The sequence below is a fragment of the Phycodurus eques genome, chromosome 16 (assembly GCF_024500275.1).
Source record: "Phycodurus eques isolate BA_2022a chromosome 16, UOR_Pequ_1.1, whole genome shotgun sequence".
Taxonomy (NCBI): domain Eukaryota; kingdom Metazoa; phylum Chordata; class Actinopteri; order Syngnathiformes; family Syngnathidae; genus Phycodurus; species Phycodurus eques.
In genome coordinates this window covers 10,984,294-11,004,010 of record NC_084540.1, presented here as the reverse complement: position 1 = coordinate 11,004,010, position 19,717 = coordinate 10,984,294, and the positions used below count along the sequence as shown (strand labels likewise).

At 44.1% G+C, this 19,717-nt stretch overlaps 1 protein-coding gene across 8 annotated transcripts in view; it reads right to left on the bottom strand.

The window, feature by feature from the left end:
- Positions 1–16: 16 nt before the first annotated feature.
- ep300b (E1A binding protein p300 b) overlaps positions 17–19,717 on the bottom strand; it is a 39,645-nt gene continuing 19,944 nt past the window's right edge. For 4 of the 8 annotated variants that reach the window (XM_061701612.1, XM_061701616.1, XM_061701614.1 and 1 more), the window contains 14 exons: positions 18,798–18,949; positions 14,472–14,711; positions 14,267–14,355; positions 13,175–13,285; positions 11,978–12,034; positions 11,598–11,675; positions 11,360–11,427; positions 11,089–11,239; positions 10,467–10,727; positions 10,188–10,353; positions 9,177–9,344; positions 8,480–8,641; positions 5,953–6,234; positions 17–4,604 (listed from right to left, as the gene is read on the bottom strand). In XM_061701612.1, coding sequence (XP_061557596.1) covers positions 1,413–4,604; positions 5,953–6,234; positions 8,480–8,641; positions 9,177–9,344; positions 10,188–10,353; positions 10,467–10,727; positions 11,089–11,239; positions 11,360–11,427; positions 11,598–11,675; positions 11,978–12,034; positions 13,175–13,285; positions 14,267–14,355; positions 14,472–14,711; positions 18,798–18,949 — 5,177 coding nt within the window. In that variant the 3' untranslated portion in view covers positions 17–1,412. The remainder of the gene's footprint in view (positions 4,605–5,952; positions 6,235–8,479; positions 8,642–9,176; positions 9,345–10,187; positions 10,354–10,466; positions 10,728–11,088; positions 11,240–11,359; positions 11,428–11,597; positions 11,676–11,977; positions 12,035–13,174; positions 13,286–14,266; positions 14,356–14,471; positions 14,712–18,797; positions 18,950–19,717) is intronic. The other 4 variants (XM_061701619.1, XM_061701620.1, XM_061701617.1 and 1 more) reach the window with 3 other exon arrangements.

The following is a 19,717-nucleotide window of genomic DNA, read 5'->3' as shown; positions in this document are numbered from 1 at the left end:
CATCAATAATGTTCATTTTCATTTTATTATATATAAAAAAAACAACAGTATTTAAGTCCACAGTTTTTCCTTTGTACAGTAAAAAATATTAAATAAACTCCCAAAGGTCTTAGCAGAAAGATAGAGAATGGACTTTGGGGGAGCGCTACTCTCCCCCTGGCAGAGGTGAGCAGGGAGGGGGGAGTCCAAGGGAAGCAGCAACTGGGAAGAGGCAGAAAGATGGAGAATGACTGTTCATATCTCCTGCATTCTCCTCATTTCTGTGCAACACAGTTCATTTGGATCAATATTCTCCTTTTAATCCAAGCAGGAGAATTGTAAAAAAAAAAAAAAAAAAAAACAATACAAGGAGCCCATCACGCTCATGTTTCACATCCCAGCCGATGTACTCAAAAGATTACAGGCACACAGGTATGCAGCCCCCCTCCCCAAGTCTCCCATGCTCCAGAACAAGTGTCTTTTAAGGAAGGAGTACACACACATTCGAGGGAGAGGGCCTGCATGTTTGCGAGGGAACTCTCCCTTCCAGCATGGCGGATGTCCCTTACAGAAGCTGGCCGAGACATCACAACGTGTCCTCTCGACATGTCAAACTCACAGCAGACTGGTGACAACTGCAAGAAAACACTGACATCGGAATTTTTCCCGCCCGGGAACACACACGTACAACTAAAGACATGAAAAGTTAACCAAAAACATCCACTAACCCCATTTGAACACTCAATAACAAAAATAGATTTCTATAGGAACTGTAGCGCAGTCAAGTTACATAATGCCCCCCACCCCAAAAGAAGATAATAAATAAAGCAAACCCAAACATTAAAAGGATGATATGCATCATGTTTGGATTGACATGAATAATATAATAGCATTTTCACTCTGCAAAAAACAAAAACAGACTGAATGGCGGGAAACAATCCATTAAAAAAAAAAAAAAAAAGTTATTTGCATTATTCCACTTCCTCTTTAATTCTTGAACACTTAAAAACGTTGCTTAAAAAGGCATTTGCCCCCTCTAAATCACATACCTCCCAAAAATATTACCTTTTATGTACTGTATTCTGCAAGACGCGGGGGCACGACACAGCCCCCCTCCCCTTTGTCCACAATTGGCAAAAAATATATTAAACAGCAATAACTTACAATTCATTTATTCTATTTTATTTAATGACTGCTTGATTTATTGTCCATCTCCCATAGGAAGTTCAGTTCAATGTATCTTTATTGAAAACATTTTAAATAACATTTAATATGTATATATATATATATATATATATATATATATATATATATATATATAAAGAAAGGCTAGATAATAAAGATAGATAACACTGTCCTGGATGAGTGCAGTTTGTGCGAAGAATCAGAGCTTTTTCCCCCCCCAGCTCAACATGACACGTTGAGTAGAATTCCTACATGATGTCTAAAGGGTTGTGATTCAAGTTCTGGCCCAGCGGGTCCTGACTGCTTCCCCCCTGTCCATGGAGACCCGCCATCCCACTCAGCTGAGATAACATGGCACTCTGGTCCGAGCCAAACTGTTCCATAGAGTTCTGCTGCTGGGACGAAGGCTGCTGCGGGACCACCATACCTGGGTGGTGCTGGTTCAGGTGGGCCGGGTGGGGGGATCCCGTCTGCATCTGGGGAGATATGTGGTGAGGGGACGGCTGGGGCTGCATGCGCGGTGACGGGCTGGAGTGTGGCGGTTGGGACTGGGGTCTGGGTGAGGGCTGGGGGGAGCGCACCTGGTTGGCCAGGGAGGTGGGCAGCGTCTGGCCCTGGAGGTGAGGGTGAGGGGACTGGGCCATCTGGGGGGGCTGCTGGGGGCTCATGGGATTGCTGTGCTGTGCCGGCGAGCCTCCGGTGGCGAGATGTTGCTGTTGGTGAAGCAACCTCTGGTGGAGGGCCTGTTGAAGCAGGGCCTGAGAAGGCGGGGGGCCGTTTTGACCGGTCTGAGGGGCCTGGGGGGGCTGCGGGGGTCCCACGCTGCCCCCGCCGCCGGGCCCTGAATCCCCCCCGGGGAGGCCTGCCATGGCGTTCTGCTGCTGCATCTGGAGGTGGTGTTGGTGTTGTTGCTGGAGCCTTTGCTGCAGTGCGGCTGTGGCCTGTTGCTGGGCTGAGCCCGGGTAACTCGGACCCTGCTGGTTAGGGGGACCCCCGGGCTGCTGAGGGCCGAGGGGTGGACCTCCTGGGGGGCCCTGTCCCACTGGGGGTGGCTGCATCCCAGGCTGGCCCATGTAACCCTGGCCCTGTGGGGGCTGGGGCTGCTGACACTGACCGTGGTTGACCCCCATTTGCTGTTGATGCTGTTGTGATTGCTGCTGCTGCTGCTGCTGCTGCTGCTGCTGCTGCTGCTGCAGATGTCTCCTCATGAGCAGTTCTCTGAATTGGGGATTGTTAAGATTTGCCATTTGTGGTCCCTGGCCCTGCAGACCTCTTCCTGCGGCTTGTTGCTGCTGGAGAGCTGCAACTTGCTGCTGCTGTAAACCACTAAGGACTGGTCTCTGCTGCTGTTGCATCTGCTGCTGCTGTTGCAACTGCTGCTGCTGCTGCTGTTGAATTTGCTGCTGCATCTGCTGCTGCTGCACTTGCTGTAGCTGGGCCATAGTGGCGATGTTTGTCCCACCCTGGCCCCCCATGTGCATCCCCGACTGGCCCGCGCCGGCCGCACTCATGTTCACCTGTGGCCCCCCTCCAGCAATGACGTTCCCGGCAGGCCCCCCAGTGGGTGCGGGACCTCCTGCCCCGCCCTTGTACTTCGAGGCCCTCTGTTTAATGAAAGCGGCCATTAGTTGAGGGTTGGAGCGTAGGATGTTGAGGACTTGTTGCTGCTGGAGCGGCGAGCTGGGCGAGCGAAGAGTGCGTAAAAGATCCTGTAGTGCCGCTTGGGTGATGTTGCCCCCTGCGCCGGCTCCTGGGACGCCGGCGGCCCCGGGCCCAGCCCCTCCTAGCACCCCACCAGCGGCACCTGGCGGCTGCTGTTGCTGTTGTTGAGCCATATTCATCATGGCATTATGGCTCTGAGCTTGTTGCTGCTGCATTTGTTGTTGTTGTTGCTGCTGCTGTTGCGCTACCATCAAAACTTGATGATGGCCCATTTGGTTCATCATGGCCTGTCTCTGCTGGGGGGGCATCCCTTGGCCTGTCCACTGCTGTTGTGGGTTTTGAAGTGGAGCGCCCATCCTCTGCTGTTGAAGTTGAACCTGAGATGGGATCTGGCCCTGTGGAATGTTGCCTTGCTGCTGCTGCTGTTGTTGTTGTTGTTGATGTAGCATGGCCCCACCAGCGCCGACCATCATCCCAGCTGGAGCACTCTGATGCTGCTCCATGTGGGTCCGGGCGGACTGCATTGCAGCTTGGTTTTGCGGCGGCAAGCCCTGCGGTCCAACCGGCCCTCCAGTCCCCGGGTGTCCCAAGGGCATCTGTTGACCTTGGCCTTGTTGATGGTGGGGGTGAGGAGGCATCAGGCCTGCAGCCACTTGTCTCTGCAGGGCCATCTTCCTCTGGGCGTCGGCCACCCTCTGGATCTTCATTGCGATCTCAACTGCAGCTGGTGGAGGGCCAGAAGGTTGTTGCTGCTGTGGAAGAGCGGGCTGGCCTTGCGGTTGGTTGGGAGGCTGGCCCCCGATGTTACCGGCCATGACGGGGCAACCGGGTTGTTGCCGAGGAGGCGTCGCTGATCCGAGAACAGGTTTTCCTTGGGATTGGTGGATTGGAGAGGAACCGGGAGGCCTGCTGGCAAATGCTGGCATGTTGTTTGGGTGTTGGTGGAGTTGTTGATGGTTGGTTCCTGGCCCACTTTGCTGTTGCTGCACCTGCGTGAGCATGTGGTGCTGATGTTGAGGGGAGCTCATTATGCCTCCGGTGCCGCCTCCTCCACCTGGCATCTGCTGAAACTGGTGGTGAAGCTGTTGCTGCTGAGGAGGCATGCCACCTTGCGCAGACATCCCACCTGGTTGAGGAGCTTGTTGAAGTCCGGGGCCAGTCCCCAATCCTTGTTGAGGGACCGAGGGCACGGTCTGCGTCGGTGTCTGAGGAGTTGCAGGTTGAGTTCCAACAGATGTCGGCGTACTGGGTGCAGTGATGCCATTTGTGCCTGGTGACGGAAGTCCCATGACAGGTCCTCCTGGTTGACCCCCAGCAGGCTGTCCCACCCTCTGCATGCTGGCCATCCGCCTTCTTAACATCTGCGCCTGTTGGAGCCGATGTTGCAGTTGCTGCTGCCGGAGCTTTTGCTTGATGTTGAGGCAGAACGGCACGGGACATTTGTTCTCCTGACAGTGTTTGGCATGATAGCAGCACAGAGCGATGAGCTGTTTGCAAATAGGACAGCCGCCATTTGTCTTGCGTTTGCAGCTTTTGGTGTGCTGAACAACACGCTTCATCTTCTGGCACGATGGCAGCGAGCAGTTGGCATTGCGGCACTGGCAAGCGTGGACCAGCGACTGGATGCAACGCTGAATGCTCAGGCGGCGAGAGTCTCCCGGACTCTGGGTAGCTGCCGCTGCCTGGTTGTTGCTGTCATCATCCAGCCCAAGCCCCAATTTGTCCATTTTGTGCTCGTGGCCTTTAATGTTATAGCAGGTGATGCACAAGTCATAGTCCTGGTGGGGGAATGAAAAAGTGTAATGTGATTACCAGAATTTCAGAAGGATGAATTCAAGTTCCTACCTAAAAGATTTATTGAGGTGTTACAATATTCCCGAGTCTTTATGTGGGTTAATAAGAATCTGTGCATCATTCGTTCTTTCCATTTTCAATTGGCATTAAAAAAAAAAAAAAAGTGATTTTAGTTATATTTTCATTCATCTAACAACAACTACATCAAAAACAGAAAACGCCCGATTTTTCATATTTCAATTTTAGGCTCAGTTCAAATACACAAAAAGGAAAAACAAGCCACAGGAATTTAATTGTAATATGTAATAGGGGCATCATGGTGGACGACTGGTTAGCACATCTGCCTCACAGTTCTGAGGACCCAGGTTCAAATCCAGCCGTGCCTGCATGGGTTTTCTCTGGGTACTCCGGTTTCCTCCCAGATCCCAAAAACATGCATGGTAGGTTAATTGAAGAGTCTAAATCTCCCATAGGTGTGAATGTGTGTGTGAATGGTTGTCTATATATGCCCTGCGATTGGCTGCCGACCAGTTCAGGGTGTACTCTTGCCCAGAGTTAACCGGGATAGGCTCCAGCATGCCCAAGACCCTAGTGAGGATAAGCTGTTCGGAAAATGGCTGGATATTTAATTGGTTAGATTTACACGACACATAGTTTGGTAACAAGCACGAGAAAAGCTCAGCCACTTTTTCACTTCCATTAAAAAACAAATTACAAAAAAGGTCAACAAAAATAATAATTTATATTCTAAAGGACAAACAGGCTTGAAAACATATGGACACCCTTAATTACTCAAGTTAATAATATGGCTATAATAAGGGGACAGAGCGATGACTGACCTGTGCTCTCCTTCTTTTTAAGCTTAAATTGTTGAACTGTAGCCATTTGTTGGAAGAGGAGCCTCTTGTGCGTTTGTTGTCTTTTTTTATAATTGCGTGCTTATCATTTTTTACCTCAATGTTGTAAATTGTGAGATGCCTAACTGATTTTCATTGTTCCTGTGACAGTGACAATAGTTATTTTATTCTATTCTATTGTTGTACTGTTTTGGAAAATAAATTAAAAAAAATTATGGTTTAAAAAAAAAAAAAAAACATGGAAAGATCGAATGATACAGGGATGCACAAATGGCACATTAAATCATCACTCCCTCAAAGTATTTGTCCTATTTCACAAGGGTCTTGTCACAGTTTACCATTTAACTAGGTTATGCAAACATTATATATGTAAAGTTTCCCAAACCCCTAATGGTTAAATCGTTAGACAAGTTCAAGAAAAAGAAAAAGGGAAAAAAAAAAAAAATCTCAAGATTTCATTAGTCCCATTTCTCACCTCACAAACAGTGCAGTGGAAGCGTGTCTCCACATGATGTTTACACTCATTGCAAGTGTAGACAAAACGGTCCTGGCTCTGATTATGGAGCTCCACCAACATACACATGGAACTCCACATGGACCTCCTGAGAGAGCTGAACTCCAGGTGCTTGTCCCTCGCCAACGTCAGGAAGGCGTCCCGGCCATCCATCAGGTCACAGGCCATTAGGGGGTCAGGGTCAGTGATGGGGGGCAGCGAGTTGGCGGTGGGGCCAGCGATGAGTCGGATGACAAAGAAGACCTTACACCAAAGGACAGAACCAGATTATATCGGGAAGAAATATAAAGAACCCCAAGCGATTCATGTAGCATATTTTTCCGCACCATAAGGCGCACCGGATTGTAAGGTGCAGTCTCAATTACAGGGTCTATTTCTGTACTTAAGCCATACATAAGGCGCACCGGTATTATTCGGCACATGCTAAAACAAGGTAACGGAAGCAAAACAGTGAGTTTGGTTGAACTTTATTCTCCTACGCATTTAAAAATACACTCTTTTTTTTTTTTTAATCAATCTTTTGTCACAAATCCATCGAAGTCCTCATCTTTTGTATCTGAATTGAACAGCTGGGCAATTTCGCCATCAAACATGCCGGGGTTCCCTCTCGTCATCGTCTGAGTCAGTCTCGTTGCCGGGGTCTGTTCGGCAATGATGCTGGCTTTCGGGGAAGCTCGGACAACAGTCAAAGCAGATATCTTAGCCAAGGCATCCACGATCCATTCACATATGGTGGCGTAACTCGCCGTAACTAATATGGTGGCGTAACTCGCCCGGCGCTGCCTCCCAGTCTTAGTCAAGGTGTGTTCACCATCTCTCATCCATCGCTCCCATGCCGCTCGCAACTTCACTTTGAACGCCCTGTTTTCACCAATATCCAGCAGTTGGAGTTCTTTTGTTAATCCTCACGGAATGATAGCAAGCTCCGAATTAATTTGCTTCACTTGGTTTTTCACAGTAGCGGTGATATGGGCACGCATGGAGTCGCAGATCAACAGAGACAGTGATGCATTGAAAAAAACATCCGGTCTCTCACATACACCTCTCTCAGACACGCTCTCATTTTCTCCTCGTCCATCCAGCCCTTTTGATTGGCCTTAATAATGACTCCCGCGGGAAACTTTTCTTTTGGCAGCGTCTTCCTCTTAAAAATGACCATATGTGGTAGTTTCTGTCCATTACCGTGGCAACCAAGAACAACAGTAAAAGCCGACTTCTCATGCCCCGTGGTGCGTATGGATACCGAGCTAGTCCCCTTTTTCTTCACATTATGGTTCACGGGGATGTCAAAAGTGAGAGAGAGCTCATCCATGTTGGTGATGTGGTTGGGCTGGATCTTTCTGTCGGTAATCTTGTTGCTGCAGTAAGTGCGGAAGATGGTCATCTTTTCTTTCCAATCCGCTGGCAGTTGCTGCGCCACGGTAGTCCTTGCGCGGATGACGAGATGGCGCCTTTTCATAAAACGAAAGCACCAAGATGGACCTCCTTGAAAGTGTTCGATCTTCATGTCTTGTGCTATTGTTATTGCCTTCAGTCGAATGGTGAGTGTAGAGATGCTGTTCTTTGTTCAAGAATCCATTGTTCAAGTTGGTCTTCCAACTCTGGCCACCTCGCCTTGTTCCCGCGGAAACTCTCTTTTGTCTTCTTAACTTGGCGCAGTTCATTCTCCTGCTCCCTCCACTTCCGAACCATAGATTCATGGATTTTGAATTCTCTCGCGGTTGCTCTATTCCCATTTACAACAGCGTAACTGATAGCCTGTAGTTTGATTCGCTCCTCGTAAGCACGTCTCTTCGCCGATGCCATTTTCGGGGGTCCTTAGCCAAACAAATGTTGTTGCGGCATACCGGTAGTACAATATACCTACCGGATGCGTGGCGGAGGTAAGCATACGTAACTGTACGTAGCTTTACGTAATGTTCTCTAATTGTTTTATCGGTGCCAGCGTACGTAGTGTACGTATTATGTCCCTATGTCAGCGGGAAATGGTCCGGCAGTCAATGAAGCCAAAATCGCACAACAACATTTTTACAGATTTTGGAACTCAGTGCACACATAAGGCGTACCGGGCTAAAAGGCGCACCGTCGATTTTTGGGGAAATTAAAGACTTTTAAATGCGCCTTATAGTGCGGAAAATACGGTATTCTCTGTCAGTAGACAGGTGATAATAAAAAAGATGCTGTAATAAGACACAAAAGATTACTTCCAACGTGATTTGAATTCTAATGCATTGCTCCAAAGTGTGGAGCATGCCTCACGTTTATCGTTTAACATATATTTTGTAATAAAATGACAAAGTCATCCTATTGTTCTTATTTATACGAGTCAATCATGTCTAAGCAAAGGCAGAATTTCAGGACTTGTATTACCGCTTATTACACTGTACTGCTTTATCTAAAAACTACAATGTGAGTACATATTAATTGTTGTCTGTAATTGGTTAAGAGAACAAGCGGGTGCTGCCAAAATCAAATGAGAATCGCAAACCTCCTTATGTTTCTCCATGGTGGCATAGAGTTTCTGGGAAAGGTCATTGGACACGTTGGGCATCCCTGGCTTCTTCTTGTTGGCACGGCTCAAGCTGCTCTTGTTCTTGCTCGTCTTTTTATTGTTCTTCTTTTTGGCATTCTTGCTGTCTCCTTTTGTGGCCTGGGAACATTTGAAAGTCAATTTCAGTACTAATCAGTACAACAAAACAAACAAACAAATGAGTTGGCTCATAGTGAATGTAGACAAGATATTTCATGTTCAAACTAATAAACTATTGTTTTTAGCAAATAATAATTAACTGGGACAGCTGGGACATTGTCATGTTTACCACTGTGTTACATCACCTTTTCTTTGAACAACATTCAATAAACATTTTGGAACTGAGGACACTAATTGTTGAAGCTTTGTAGGTGGAATTCTTTCCCATTCTTGCTTGATGTACAGCTTCAGCTGTTCAACAGTCTGGGGTCTCCGTTGTCGTATTTTACGCTTCATAATGCGCCACACATTTTCAATGGGAGACAGGTCTGGACTGCAGGCAGGCCAGTCTAGTACCTGCACTCTTTTACTACGAAGCCATGCTGTTGGAACACGTGCAGAATGTGGATGGCATTGTCTTGCTTGTTTTTATTTATATTTAACACAACATCCCAACTTGACTGGAACTGGGTTGTATCATATGACCCACGCTTACATCAGTACTCTCATTGCAGGTACTGTTCTCCTCCCTCTTCCTCTCCTCCTCCTCCTGCTCCAGCTCCTTGATGCTCTCCTCCAGTACGTTGGGCCAGAAGTCTCCCTCAAAGTATGGCAGCTCCTTCGCACTTGTCAGGCGGTCCTCTGTTGCCTGTTTGAAGATGTCCTGAGGAAGAAATTATGTAGAGCTTGTTAGAACAATGAGTCTCCTTTATTAGTTAAGCGAGCTGACTGTGTACCCAGTTACACTCAGCATTATACACAAAAGCAAAAAATGTGGTGTACATAAAAGCAATACTGTAAACCCCCGCTATATTGCAGTTCATCATTTGTGTCGCTGTTATAACGCACATTTTTAAAAGATCCTTTTTTTATGGGTTTTTACAGTATACAGGAAAGTCTGAATTTACAGTTGTGTGCCTTCAATGTTATACAAACATTGTGCCACAACATGCCGGGCAGCACCGGGCTCTACAGGAAGGTCCCCATCTTATCTCAAGTCCTGTAATATGGTGTTTTGCATTACATGTTAGCATTATGTTAACAGACTTTAGTTAGATAAAGTTATATGGTTTGTTTGAACATTTTGGTATTCAAATATACAATGTTCAATTCTCTTGTTTTGTGTGTCAGTTTCACAGTAAACCTCAACTGGAATCGAAAAATAAACAGCTTGAAGCAAGCATTCCTTGCTGTATTTGGAGAACTGCAAGCAACAGACTGAGAACAAGTGCAAATGTTAACAGACTTTAGTTAGACTTTAGTTAGTTAGATACTTTTGCACTTGTTCACAATACTAGAATACTGTTTTTAAGAAGTTTCAATGTGTTTAAAGCGTGTGGGAGGGGTAAAACTATTTAATAATTAACTATAAAGTATTTCAATATCGCAGATTTTCACCTATTGTAGGTGGGGCTGGATCATATCCCCTGTGATAAATGGGGGTTTACTGTAATTGTGAGCGTGGAATAAGGATAAGGGCTACATTAACTAAAAGGCTGAGTATTACCTTGTAGTCATGGACGATACGCTCAGAGACCGCCTTGTCCAGCATCCTCTTGTACCACTCTTGCAGCCTTTTTGGCTTGGGGATCTTCTGGTCCACTGGGTGACAATGGAAGATGTAATCATCGCCCTCACTGGGAGGACACGCCCAGATATGGCCTGTTGTAAACCTGAAGCAGAAGACGAGAATATTTAATCACTGAGTATATCCTTATAATTCTTTCAGTTTTGACTGGGTGAAATCATCTGGAATGCTGCACTTTGTTGTCAAAGCTTCACTTACCCCAGCCTCTTTGCATATTCCAGGTAACCAAGCAATATCTCATGATAAACAGCGGTCCTGAGGTGTCGAGGTTTAAAGAAGTGAACACTGTCCAGGTAAGAGATATATACTCGTCTCTGGTTGGGAGGTGGGCAGTCAGAGCCGTACTCTTGAACGTGCATTCCAAAAAAACACACATCTGCTCCATCGATGTCCTCAAAGGCAAATAAGGCTTTCATCCTGTATGGGAAAGACTCTGACATCTCCCCACTGTCCACAAACCTGTTAAAACAAAATATAAAAAGCCAAAATGAGCAAAATTAGTAATTTTTTTACAAACTCATGATCACACAGACATCAACAACTTTGTAGTATTATAGCTATAGCCATTAATGCTCACACAATTCATCACGGCGTTGTCAGACTTAATCAAATCAATTAATTTGCATTTGACTTGCTCGACCGTGCTAGGCAATCTTGTGTGAATAATATGTCTAATCATTCAGCCAACAAACTCTCCCATCAATCCAAATTCAATTAGATAATGTTTCTGTCCAACTGGTGACTTTCCATCACACAACTTCACTATGGGATTGTATGGACTATCTAGCTGGATTGGCCCACAAAACAATTGCAAACCTACCTGGACTTCATGCCTGGTTTGACCTCAACCACCTTGTCGGAAACATGGACCACACGGATGGTGACCTCGCCAGCCTCAAGGTGGTTCTGCCTTTTGATGTAGTCATTCACTCGTGACTCCAAATAGCTCCCCAGCTTGGTCTGAGGAAGCCCTGGGAAAACAACGGCAACCAGTTTTATTAAGGTCATGGTAAAAAAACAAAACGGTTTCTGTATACACTAACTCAGAACCTTGATTTGATGAGCATTACAATACATCACATCAAACTTACTCTTCGCTGCATATTTGTTCTCTTTCCGTGTCTTGTTGGCCATTTTGAGACAGTTGTCACACACAAAGCTGTGTTTAGGAAGGAAGTAAAAAATACTTTGTTAAATTTGTGTAACACTCTAAAGTCAACTGGTCCATGAAAATGTATGCTTTTTTATGTACAATGGAATTACTTCAGATGAGTCCACAATCCAAAAGTTAGGGTTATTACATTGGTCATATAAATACTGTTTGCTTACCCTGAAGGCCAAATGGTTTCATTATGCAGGACACAGATCTGATGCATTTTACGACCACAGTCGGTACATTCCACAAGCCTGAGCGAAGAGGGGAAAAGCAGACAAAAGATGGAGGACAATATACTGTCAGTTAGGAGGGCAACACAAATTCATCATTTGGCCACTAGCTATGAAGTTCCTGAATAATACAAACAAAGCAAACAAACTTACCAGTCTTGTAAGTTGCATTATTGTTTTTGTAAATTAAATGGAGCACCATTTAGATACATTTTTAACGATCACCATACATCTTTAGGTCCATAACTGGTCGCTCATGATTATGACACTATTGGTATAGCTAAAAATTAGCAGAAATTTTAAAAGGTTAGAAAGGGACTTACAACTCGGGGTCAAGAGTGTCATTCTTCTTTCGCTGGAATTGGTCTTTGCTGATGGACCTGTCAGAGAGACCAGGAAAACCAGCATTAGGCTTAGCCCTGCAAATTTAGGTCTAACTTTCAACAAGGTCACATAGGAAATTAAACTAGAGATGGAGTCAAGAGTACACAAAAGTGAAATGTTATGTAGGCAATCACACTTGTGTTTAGATTAATTTGAAACTGTGATGATAAGGATCCCAAACAAGATGCCACAAAAAAATACAGATGAGGCTTTAGGTGTATGAACATTAGATATTTTTTAAACAATTGATGGAATAGTGTGCATATACTATTGTAAAAGTTACAATATAGCGACTAAGGCCGGGTACACAGATAAGGACTTTTCAAATCTTAAAAGATTGTAAAAATAAATAAATAAATCAGGCATTTAACAGTTTTGGTCGTATTCTGTGTGCTGTGCTCCAATAATGTCAACACATAAAACCATATTCTGTTCAACAAACAAGGGCTTCGAGACATAAATCTCGTGCGATCACACGCGACCTAACAAAAAAACGAAACTTCTGGATATGAACTGATGTTTCCCTGAGTATTTCCAATGTTTAGCTTTGTAAAATGGCCATGTCATTACAAAAGGACTTGCTTTGGAAAATACTAGAACCCAATTTTATACCCAAAAAAAAAAAAAAGACATCAGGTAAGACGTGTTTAAATTTACAATCGTTTCCGTGTTCGCCAGTCTAGGGTGCTTCTTTGATTGGGTATATTCCCTTTCATGTCACAGTTCATGAATTCATGACTCAAGGGTAGTCAACTTTGCCCACACACACACGCACACACACACACAGAGAGTTTCTCTCATAAATATTGAATAAGTTTAATTTTTAAGATTGTCAGGCTATAAGGACAAATCCACTATTAAGACACCGCAGACCTAAGGATAATCTTATTGGACATAAGATAGTCTGGCGTTTGACGTCCTTGGTCAGGAAGGGGCAAAAGCCTGATTGTCGTTATACGTGTACTGGGCCTTAGAAAGGCTCAAAGAACACTTTGCAATTAAAAACTCAAAACAACATTTCCAAATAATGGCACTTTATGTCTGCTGCTGCTAAAGTCAGCTAGATCTAACCTAGATCAGCAGAGAATTGAGGCTCATCTGGACAAGTTACTTTGAAACTGAGGAAAGAAACTCACGTCTGAGGCTGGGAGGGGTCGTCACCCAGGGAGACGCTCTCGCCCTGGATTTCGTTGAAACACTTCTCACAGAAGTGGTACCTGTCAGCAAGAAGCCCATATTTTGGTGAACTACACCGTTCGCCATCAGCACAGCCAATCACAGAGAGGGCACGGAGAAGCAGCCGCCAATCAGGGCAGGGCAGGGCAGGCCAGGGGGCGTACACACAGGAGGAGGCAGAGGGCAAGGAAGGTCGTCGCCAGCAGCCAATCGTGACGCCGAAGTGTTGTGTGGGCAGGTGTTTTGATTTTGAGCATAAATTTCGGAGTGGATGATTGGTCACACCAAAGCAGGCCAATGCAGACATCACAAGCGTTAAAAAAAAGGGAGGGAGAGAAGGGAAGGGAGGGGTGGGGAAGGGAGGTCAAAATGAATATTAAAAAAGCGTGAAATAAATCGATACAGATCAGACAGCGACAAAGGAGGTATTGGGTTGGGGGAGGAGTGAGGGAACATAGTGTGAACAACAATCAACAGAGGACAGAGAGCCAAGGCAAAGCAAAGATTAGCGTCAGACGTTCAGTGGTAAACAACATTACAGCAACATGAGAGACCAATAGGAGCTGTGGAGGAGGAAAGGGCTCAGTCTCCAAAACATGAGGGTGGATGAGGAGAAATATTATGGCTGAGCAACAAAAAGACCCATCATCCTTTCAGTTTTCTTATTAAGTGGGAACCCTTCCTCAGATGGTGACAAAGGTTGCCGCCACACTCCTTCAAGTGGTCGTCGTGTATTGAGCATGTAAGCTCACTCACAGGGAAATGCAACAATTAAGACAAATTAGCAACCAACAAGTCAGGAGCCCACTTTATGAATGGCAACACAATGAAAATCTAAATGGTGAGCTATGGAGATGGAAATGGTGGCAGGGTGATATTTGAAGCCAAATTAAAACCCATTTGTGATTGCACCACTTCAGGGATACTGAAGTGCAGGAAATCTCTTTAGTGTGCAAAATATAAAAAGAACTTCGCTTTACTGGTTGGATTGTTGCAGCTAGTGTTGTAAAAGTGTATGGGTGCTTGCACTCTAATGAGCAGACAGCCCTTACCTGTTCTGATAGCTAAAATAAGCAGCATCACGCTGGATGGTGCATAATTGTTTTCCATAGCAGCATAGAGTTTGGGGGGAAAACTCAAACTGGAACAATAAAGACAAAAAAAAAAAAAAGTTTGTTGTTTTTTTTTTTTTTTTTTTGCATAGTCACCATTGAATAAATGTTTGTACACCAATTACATTAGCTGCTGTTTCCTCACCTTCCTTCCACAGCAATATCCTAGGCCCTGCATGACAGGATCAATCTCAGTCTCAAACACCTCAGCCAGCTTGGAGCAGTACTTGTACACACGGGATGTCTTGCGGTTGTACAACCAAGCGTTGTTGAACATCAGCCAGATATCCTCGACATACTGCCAAGGCTCTTGGTACTGCCCTGTGTCCAGTTTCCGCTTGATGGTTGACAGGTCCATGGGGTTCTTCACGATGTCAAAGTAGTCCTGGTTCGGAAAAGGCGCCGTCCGGTTTCAAAAGTCAGGTTGAGGTAAAAAGTGATTGAGGAGGTTGAAAGGAGGGTGAGAAGAGAGAGCACGTCCAAGAGGCCAAGATGAGGGAGATGGAGATCAAGAGTGCCATCATCAGCGACGTCAGGCATTGCAGTTGGACCAGAGTAGGGAGAGAAGAGGGTGCAGGGGGACAATGTTGTTGAGCACTGCAGAAAAGAGGGTTTGTGTGCAAACAGAGAGACATGACAACTTCGGCCCTCTAGCTCTTCGCTTTGCACCCTGGCGTATACGTGTCGGCCTATGCTGGAAACTGCGACCAGCCGTGACAGTCATGAGTCTGAAACTGCTCATATAGACATTTTATCAAAGTTGCCTACAGAAGGAGGATATTGTTTTTACATGCACTACTCTCAAAAAATTAGAAATATTGGGTGAAATTTCAGGATGAACCTAAACTGCACTATACAACTTACAGGTAACCTTGATTTGACCTTCTCAAATTTTTATAATGCACATGTCCAACTATTCAATGTTTCAGTACTTTTTGCGCAACTTTCTGTTCCCGAGCAAAGGAGCTGAACTGCAAAAATCACAACACGTGTATGAGCCATGAATGGACCAGTACATTTACTGTTTCAATTAGATTTGGTATTTAAAACAATCCTCTTCATCATGCTGTTCACATTTTGACATCATGAGACCAAGACGACACCTAACAGTTGAGCAACAGTACCTCGGCACTGGGAGGCTTCAAACAAGATGTTCACAGTGGAAAGCAGACATTGAGTCACAGAATGTCATCAGCAGGTCGCAACAGGGATACTGAGAGACTGAAAGAGTCACAGAAAGGCATAGAAGCAGAAGTCCTTGGAAATTGTCTTGGATCAAAGACCCTATGTGAATTTTGCCATTCATCTCCTTGTTTAAGAACAGCAAGATGTGCAAAAAATATTGAAGCATTGAAATGTGTATTGAAATTGAAGCATTTAAATGTGCATTGAAATGTGTAAAAGTTAAGAGTAGCTCAAATTAAGTAAAGGTTAGAGTGCATTTTAGGTTCATTTTGAAATTTCACCCAAAAGCAGAATATATGTATCCCTAACTTTTTTTGAGTGATGTATATTTTTGCAACTGAAACCTGCCTTATGATCCTCCTAATGATTTGAAAATAAAGTTGACTCAAAGCCCTCGCAGCTTTCAGGGATGCAAAGTCAAAGGGGTGCAAAACTAAGAACAAAACCGGGCAAACCGCAAAAAGCAGACAGAGCGTTATGATTTTTGGCAACATTGTGATTGGCATTAACAGCGCCAGCAGCGTGGGTGGCATCATGGTGGCGTAGGTCAAGCCAACTGTGCTCAGGTGAGGCAAATATAGTAGAACACATTTTTTTCAGTTTTAGAGCAGTTTTTGCCCCTGTCATCCAATAATTTGGAACAGAGATTTTGTGGTTATCCATCCAAATTATTAGAGTGGTTGTGAGTTCCAAAGAGCAGGGTTGAGTTGCCACGGAAAGATCAGTTTGGAAAAATACTCTGATCTTTTTTTGTGGAGCAACTCACATGAACGAACAATGATTATGCTGCATTCAAAATTCTACCTATGGACTCTAATACATAATACCAAATGTATTTGGAAATTGTCATATGTATTTATACCAACATAAAGCACATTTTAAAAGGGTCTGTTAATCTCAGCTGGTCGTGCCTGTTGATGAATATTATCAGTTTCACATTAAACAATGTCTGTCGGGAAAGTCACACACAATGTACTCAATTACTGCCCCGCCTCTACGCACTGCCTACTAACACACTGCTACTGGTGAGGAACTGAACTAGAAAAGCAAGCAATGGAACACAAGATTGAACGACACAAATTATGATTCACTAAAGCCTAAAAAAAACGATTTCAAAATTGGAAAAAGGCAAATTAATCAATGTGATGAATGAAAGCAATTGGCTTATGAACATGAACAAGCTGTTCCCATGATTTCATGTCACAAATAGTATACTAAATACTATCAACTTGTGTTAAACAACCTTTAACACAGTTCATTATGGGCCACTGGAGGCTCAGGACATCAATATCAATTGTTGTGTGTACCTACCTACCTACCTACCTACCTACCTACCTACCTACCTAATAACTTCAATGTAACAATAGTCATTGCCTAGTTGTGCACTGTATCAATTAATTAAATGTTCATAAGAGTAATTGCTTTGATTTACAGATATATACAGTGGGTATGGAAAGTATTCAGACCCCTGAAATGTTTCACTCTTTGTCATATTGCAGCCATTTGCTAAATTCATTTCAGTTCATTTTCCCCCCTCAATGTGCACACCGCACACCATATTGACAGAAAAAAACGGGATTGTTGAAATATTTGCAGATTTATTAAAAAAGACAAACTGAAATATCACACAGCCATAAATATTCAGACACTTTGCTGTTACACTCATATTTAACTCAGGTGCTGTCCATTTCTTCTAATCATCCTTGAGATGGTTCTACACCTTCATTGGAGTCCAGCTGTGTTTGACAATACTGATGGGACTTGATTAGGAAAGCCACACACCTGTCTGTATAAGACCTTACAGCTCAGTGCATGTCAGAGCAAATGAGGATCAAGGTCAAAGGAACTGCCTGAAGAGCTCAGAGACAGAATTGTGGCAAGGCACAGATCTGGCCAAGGTTACAAAAACAATTCTGCTGCACTTAAGGTTCCTAAGAGCACATAATCTTTAAATGGAAGACGTTTGGGACGACCAGAACCTTTCCTAGAGCTGGCCGTCTGGCCAAACTGAGCAATCAGGGGAGAAGATCCTTTGTGAGAGAGGTAAAGAAGAACCCAAAGATCACTGTGGCTGAGATCCAGAGATGCAGTCATGAGATGGGAGATAGTTCTAGAAAGTCAATGATCACTGCAGCCCTCCACCAGTTGGTGCTTTATGGCAGAGTGGCCCGACGGAAGCCTCTGCTCAGTGTAAGACACATGAAAGCCCGCATGGAGTTTGCTAGAAAAACACCTGAAGGACTCCAAAATGGTGAGAAATAAGATTATCTGGTCTGATGAGACCAAGATAGAAATTGTTGGCCTTAATTCTAAGCGGTATGTGTGGAGATAACCAGGCACTGCTCATCACCTGTCCAATACAGTCCCAAGAGTGAAGCATGGTGGTGGCAGCATCATGCTGTGGGGTTGTTTTTTCAGCTGCAGGGACAGGGAGACTGGTTGCAATCAAAGGAAAGATGAATGCAGACAAGTGCAGGGATATCCTGGATGAAAACCTTCTCCAGAGTGCTCAGAACCTCAGACTGGGCCGAAGGTTCACCTTAAAAAAAGACTGACCCTAAGCACACAGCTAAAATACCGATTGAGTGGCTTCAGAACAACTCTGTGACTGTTCTTGAATGGCCCAGCCAGGGCCCTGACTTAAACCCAATTGAACATCTCTGGAGAGACCTGAAAATGGCTGTCCACCAACGTTCACCATCCAACCTGACAGAACTGGAGAGGATCTGCAAGGAGGAATGGCAGAGGAACCCCAAATCCAGGTGTGAAAAACACCATTCCCAAAAATACTTATGGCTGTATTAGCTCAAAAGGGTGCTTCTACTAAATGCTGGGCAAAGCGTCTGAATACTTATGGCTGTGTGATATTTCAATTTTTCTTTTTTAATAAATTTGCAAAGATTCCAAAAATTCCGTTTTTTTCTGTCAATATCGGGTGTTGTGTGTACATTAATGACAGGAAAAAATACTTAAATGATTTTAGCAAATGGCTGCAATATAACAAAGAGTGAACATTTTAAGGGACTCTGAATACTTTCCGTACCCACTAGATGTTGGAAAGAGACAGCAACACACATCCAAATCTCATTTTCTTAACATCTGACATGCAATAGAAATAAAAGAATGAAAGCACTGTATGCAGATTGTCAACAAATGCATTTCAAACACTCAATAGCTCTGACAAAAATGAAAAACTATAGAAAGCCTGAAAGATGAAAAATATGACAACAAAAAAAACTAGTTTTAGAGGAGTTGAAGCAAAATGGCAGCCAGTGCAGTCCCTTACCAGGTTAGTTTTGTTACTAGTTCGAATACGTACGGGTATTCCCAGTAACTGGGGGTCCACCGGCTGACGGAAGGGGAGGGACTCGGGGTCCTGCCGGTACAGAGCCTCCAAGGTGGGCATCAGAGACTGACGCAGCTCCTCTGGCTTAAAGACTGGATCAAAGGATAGCAAGAGCAACAAATAAAACAAATGGAACAGAGAAAACAAAAATTTACCGCAACAACACGTAGCTGCGATAAGAAAGAAGCTGGCTACAAGGATAAATGCCTCTGCTGACAAGTGAACATTCCCATAACTTTGTTCATAGAGGTGGGAAAATTTCACCACCTCAATATTCAGTTCAATTATGTTTCAGAGAGCTACAATTCAATTATTGTTGCATCTCTATGCACCTTGAATTGATGCATTGTTTTATAGAAATCTATTTTTCCCCTCACTACTACGAAGTACTTCAAACGCAGTATTGGTTAATAGTACCAATTTTTAGATTTACAACCCCAATTCCAATGAAGTTGGGACGTTGTGTTAAACATAAATAAAAACAGAATACAATGATTTGCAAATCATGTTGAACCTACATTTAATTGAATACACTACAAAGACAATATATTTAATGTTCAAACTGATAAATGTTATTGTTTTTAGCAAATAATCATTAACTTGTAATTTTATGGCTGCAACACGTTCCAAAAGAGCTGGGACAGGTGGCAAAAAGGACTGAGAAAGTTGCTCATCAAACAACTGTTTGGAACATCCCACAGGTGAACAGGCTAATTGGGAACAGGTGGGTGCCATGATTGGGTATAAAAGGAGTTTCCCTGAATTGCTCAGTCATTCACAAGCAAAGATGGGGCGAGATTCACCTCTTTGTGAACAAGCGCATGAGAAAATAGTCGAACAGTTTAAAGACAATGTTCCTC